The sequence below is a fragment of the Lygodium microphyllum genome, chromosome 22, assembly GCF_053477565.2.
Source record: "Lygodium microphyllum isolate KBCC chromosome 22, Lygodium_microphyllum_v1.1.10, whole genome shotgun sequence".
Taxonomy (NCBI): domain Eukaryota; kingdom Viridiplantae; phylum Streptophyta; class Polypodiopsida; order Schizaeales; family Lygodiaceae; genus Lygodium; species Lygodium microphyllum.
The window spans coordinates 101620709-101626161 of record NC_141156.1 but is presented as its reverse complement, the minus strand read 5'-3'; the positions used below and the strand labels follow the sequence as shown (position 1 = coordinate 101626161).

At 41.9% G+C, this 5453-nt stretch overlaps 1 protein-coding gene across 1 annotated transcript; it reads left to right on the top strand.

Moving 5' to 3' along the window:
• Window positions 1-711: 711 nt before the first annotated feature.
• On the top strand, window positions 712-3236 carry LOC148017451 (7-deoxyloganetin glucosyltransferase-like). The gene is made up of 2 exons (XM_087663241.1): window positions 712-1374; window positions 1939-3236. The coding sequence occupies exons 1-2, from the start codon at window positions 831-833 to the stop codon at window positions 2772-2774; spliced, it is 1380 nt and encodes a 459-aa protein (XP_087519367.1). The 5' UTR covers window positions 712-830; the 3' UTR covers window positions 2775-3236.
• Window positions 3237-5453: the final 2217 nt, after the last annotated feature.

Sequence of the window (5453 nt, the reverse complement as noted above, 5' to 3'; positions counted from 1 at the left end):
CGCACAAGAACAAGCACAAATCAATACTTTTGTAAAAGAGCGCGAAGTGCACCATGATTTATTTTAAGAGCGCCAGGCTCTCACCTGTGCAATTTGTAAAGGTAGATGGGCGGTAGGAAGGAAGCTAGAGAGATAGGAGGACAATGGGAAAAGTGTGAGGGTCAGGGACCGTGGTGGAGAAGCTCTCCATCTTCTCCTCTCTTTTTCTCTTCTCTTCTCCTCTCTTCTCTTGCTCGTGGCAATGGAGCTTGGAGCGTGGAGCTTGAGGATCGAGCTTGCTTGAAGCTTGCACTTGGATCGTGGAGCTATCGGAGTACTCAAGAGAGGAGGCAACTCGATCGGGCATAGAGGTAAACTCAATACACTCATAGAGAGAGATATCGCGTCGGCTATGCGAGAGGTAACCATTAGTGCTCAGCTTGAAAAACTTGAACAATAAGCGGTCCGTGAGTCTTGGTGCTTGAGCTTGAGCTTCACCTCTACAACTAACATACGCAACATTATCAAGAGTTTGTACCATGCATATAAAAACAAGAAAACTAAGCAAGCAAGCAATACAAGCAAGCAAAATCAACTTATCACAAGCTCTTTTTCAAACCCCGAGGAAAAAAAACAAAAAGATAATTACTCGAGTGCACGTGCAACAATGCTCCCGTGTTAACTAAATCTATTAGACATTAATTTGTGTTATGTAAGTGCCGGGAGGTGGGAGGGTAGAGGAAGTCCATATCTGTGATATGCCCCGCCCCGCCCCGCCCGGGTCGCCTCACACCCCAAGTCCCTGACTCCCTCTATCGCCGCAAACCCAAATCCCGAGAGAGAGGGTATCAATGGAGAGGGATAAGGGCCAACAGGTATCGAGAAGTTCCTCTGTCCATGCCATCATGTTGCCTTTCCCCGATCAGGGCCACGTCAACCCCATGCTGCACCTCGCCCTCCACCTCGCTTCCAGGGGCGCCACAATCACCTTCCTCTGCACACACAGAATTCACAACAGTCTGGTGGAGTCCTCCTCTGCTGCCGTGAATTACAGCAGCAACCTCGGCTGCCTTCGATTGGTGCCCATCCCCGACGGCCTGCCCCCTGATCAGCCCTCCTCTCTGGATGTGGAAGCTTCAACGGAAGGCCCCATCTTCAGCTCCTCCGGGATGTCTGTCTATCGCGGTCTCGAAGAGCAGGCCCCTGTGCTTGAGAGCCTCATCAGGAGCTTCCACGCCGATGGCCCTAGGGTTTCCTGCCTCATCTCAGATGCCTTCCTGCCATGGACGGCAGAGGTTGCACGCAAATGCAATGTGAAGTGGTTTGTGCTCTGGACCGCTTGCGCCACGAGGCTGTGTACCTTCATGTATGCTGCAGAAGAGGTTGAAACTAAAGGTTGGCCGTCTGTCTCCTGGAATCTGAGTTTTTAAGGATCAGACTTACCGAGTTTCAAGGATCAGTCTTGTTAAGGTTTAGAGAACATTGTCATCTGCAGTCTTGGGAAAAATGGGGTTGGGGGGACTGACAAGACAGTGAAAGGCCAAAACAGGCGCTCTTTGAGCTGCTGGAACAGCAATTCTCTGACGAGTGAAGTTTAGATGTTGGCCGTTTGCTGGTTCTTCTAAGAACAAGCTAAGAAGGGAGATTTCTAAGGTCTGTTGACAAGACACAACCACAGTTGATGCATGGCAAGACACAAGCAGGTGCTCTTGGATCTACATCTCAGGGTTTCATCTGCAGTTATTTGATGTTGGAAGCTCAGATGCCAGCCTTTTGCCAGCGTTTTTAGGATGCGATAAGAAGGGGGACTCGGGGGTCTGTTGAAAAAAGTGTCCTGTGTTGATCAAACATCTTACTTCTTTCCTGGAAACATCAAACATTTTGTCTAGGTTGGTATTTCTAGGAGAACCTTCAAAATTAACCCTGAATTCCTCATCTCTTGTGACATTCGTATTGCAGGTCCTGAGGAATGCCATTTGGAGCTTCAATTACCGGGTCTCCCATTCATCAAGGATCATGCAGCTGCTTTCCGCATCAACAGCTTTGTGAATACTCAGCTGACACGAATGAATGCACTGAAAAATGCTGATTTGGTTATAGTCAATAGTTTCAATAATCTGGAAAAAGAAGCACTCTCGCTAGTGCTCTGGACAGTTCCTGTTCTAACAGTTGGACCATTGTCCTATGGTCTCTCCGAAAGCTTCCTGAATGAAGATGCCTCATGTTTTCCATGGCTGGACAAGCAGGAACAACACTCTGTTGTGTACATTGCTTTTGGTAGCAAGGTCCTGTTGCAACAAAAGCTACTGGAGAAGCTTGCCTTGGGAATTGAAGCAAGTGGAAAGCCCTTTCTTTGGGTTATCCGGTCTAAACAGCAACATCCGCAGCTAGAAGGGTTAAGGAAGGATTTCTCTCTGAGAACGCAAGGGAGAGGGGTCACAGTCTCATGGGCTCCGCAAGCGAGGGTCTTAAAACATGTGGCAATTGGTGCATTTGTGACACACTGTGGCTGGAATTCGGTGCTCGAGTCTATAGCAATGGGAGTGCCCATGGTTTGTTGCCCAGTATTTGGCGACCAGTCTACAAATAGGCTGCTTGTAGAGCAGCAGTGGAGAGTTGGAAGGGGGATTGATGTGACAAAGATGCAGGCCAATGATTTAGCAGTTTTAATGAAGGATGTCATAGAAGATGAGGAAATGCGACATCGAGCTAGGGACTTGAGTGGCTCTGCCCAGGTGGCAGTGCAACATGGTGGCTCATCCTACCAACACCTGGAGGCTCTCATTCAAGATTAATGGAAATTCCCTTGCCATGGATTCATGCAATGAAAGTGGATTTTAGACAGGAGCCTGTAGGAACTCTTAATTGAGCAGCTGCCTGGTTTAGCCAAACACAGTGAACTGCTCACTCCAAGCTCAGCTATCACAATTTCAACAGGCAACCATCTGTTCAAAGGTCTCAACTTAATTATATGGATGAGCAATACATAGATGTTACATGCAGTCATCACAAAACTCATAAGGTCATCATCATGCCATCTTTGCCACAAAAGGAATTGCCAAGTGTGGCAGGTTCAGATAACAAATAATAGGAGAAAGAGCCACTCCACAGAAGGCGGAGTTTAGGTAACCCCTAAACTTTGCACCTGCTCTGATTGATTTTCCCACCTGATATTCGGGCGGTGTCAAGTGCACAGGATGTGGAAGCCAGGTCTTTCTAAATTTTTTTGAAAAAGGTATAAACTTCCTTAGAGTGGATTTCCATCTCTCATTTACCAATTCTAAAAGCACAATGTGTGACAATTCTATCAACCCATACTGTATAAACTTTAAACCCAGCAACCCAGCTTGCTACATCTCAAAATACCAGACATTGGCATGCAAAAGTTAGATACCATACATGGTAACTAATATTTATCTAGCATTTGATTGTATGTTTTGAAATGCATTGGATTACATCCCCTTTCCATCTTTAAATTCTAATGAGATACAGTAATACACACGATTTGTTACTATATCTACATTAAGCAATGTGTACAAAGTTTCCTTATGGACAAGCAAAGTAGCCTTCAACCATACTCGTTGAATATGATATCATTCATGTGCTAAAGCTAAGTATTTCTAAGTCATATAGGTTGAGAGATGTTTCTATTTTTATTGTAACGATTGAATATTTAAATGGATAATCATCTGTACATACGTAAATATGATTTTATATATGGAGTTCTCTTTTTAATTAATAGATAGTTATCAACTTATAGTAGTTAGCACCTTTAAATATCTCAAATTTTTAAAGGTAGATCAACCTCATGAAAGCTTGAGTGTAATTTCATTCTATCATGCTGCAATATCACAGATTTTCTTTTCTTTGGTGTCACACATTTATACGTAATGATTTAGCATATTGGAGAGGAAAGCATCCTAGAATATGATAAACTACACATCAAAGTACCATACTTGGCACTCAGAAATGACACCATGGCTACTTGACAAACAAGTATCATCATTTCACCATATAGATTGTGTAATCCCTAGTAAAAGGACCCAATAACTAGAAGAATTGAGAAAGCAAGTGCTCTCTTCAGTCCATGGATCAATAAACAAATATTTTCATGTGATTGATAACAAGATAGCACAAGAGGTCATTGAAACTACGACTTTTGCAAATAAGAGGACCTAAATACCAAATGAATCCAAACTAGTTTGAGAAGGGATCTTCAGAGCACCAAAACGAATTAAAATATGATGGAATTGGGGCTTAGTTTAATTTGGGTAAGTATCTAACAATGAAATTTGCGAATTGCTGCATGGATTGTAGGAACGCTTGCACTTGGTCCTCTTAGATCCTAGCTTGACACTCGTGCAATGCAATTGAGTTTGTAGCTTCTTTGCATCACTCCCCTAAGCACTTTTGTTAGCTTTATTCATATGTATCAATGAGGTTCTTGCTTATATCTTGCCAATTGTGCTTTGAGTTGATTGTCTTGCTTTCATGTGTACATCTCCTCTTGTTGGTGTAACTTTCATCTTACTCTTATGCACTTCATACATTCAACATGCCTCAAGAGGACGTGGGTTCTCAACCACTTGAGTTGCTATCAAAAGAACACGAATAGTAAAAAATACAAGAGTTTTGATAGAGTGAAGCATCCAGCTTTTGTTTAGAAGAACTGGTCTAGGATTGATTAGCACATCCTCTCAGAGATGATTCTCCAAACTTTTATATGTTGTTTCATCAAACATTTCTTGTGATTTTGCTTATTTTAATTGTAGATAACATTACTATGGATATTATGCCATTATTTGGGGTGTTTGGTATATGTGTTTGGTAACATACAATAAAGCCATGCATTGTCAAAGATAGCAGTAAGAGTTGTAGAGATATTTTTTGGCAAATTTCAAACTATAGAGGCTCTTGCAGAAGAAAGATAAGAGTGATGAAAACATGGAGTGGGAGACAATTACAAAATGCTCTAGTACGGAGGAGGTTGATGACCTAGTTTCAGTTTTACATATGTAGGAGAGTAATGATTTTTCCCCATTGTATGTTCACTTGAATATTTTTGTAGTTCACATGTGTACATTTCTTGATTTTGTGGTTCTCATGTGCACATTTCTTGATGCACACAATGAAAAATATATAGTTGATACATGTTGAAATACAAGTCCACAATAATTAGTGCTCACTCATTGATAAAATGTTTTAATTATACTATTACATTGTTACATAAACAACTATATTTTCAAAATTTACAAGTTCTCAAAATTTGAGTGGGAATCTATCAAATGAGCTATGGCATTACTTGGTCTTGACTTTGTCAAATTAGCAAAAATACCGATTAGTGATTATGCTATTTGCATTTTTAAATCATCGACCAAATATTGGAGCTCAACCCTTTCTTGTTTCAATGCAATGAGATGTGCCAACATTTCCTTTAACTTTGTCCTTGCGATGTTGCTCCTTGTGTTGTCATC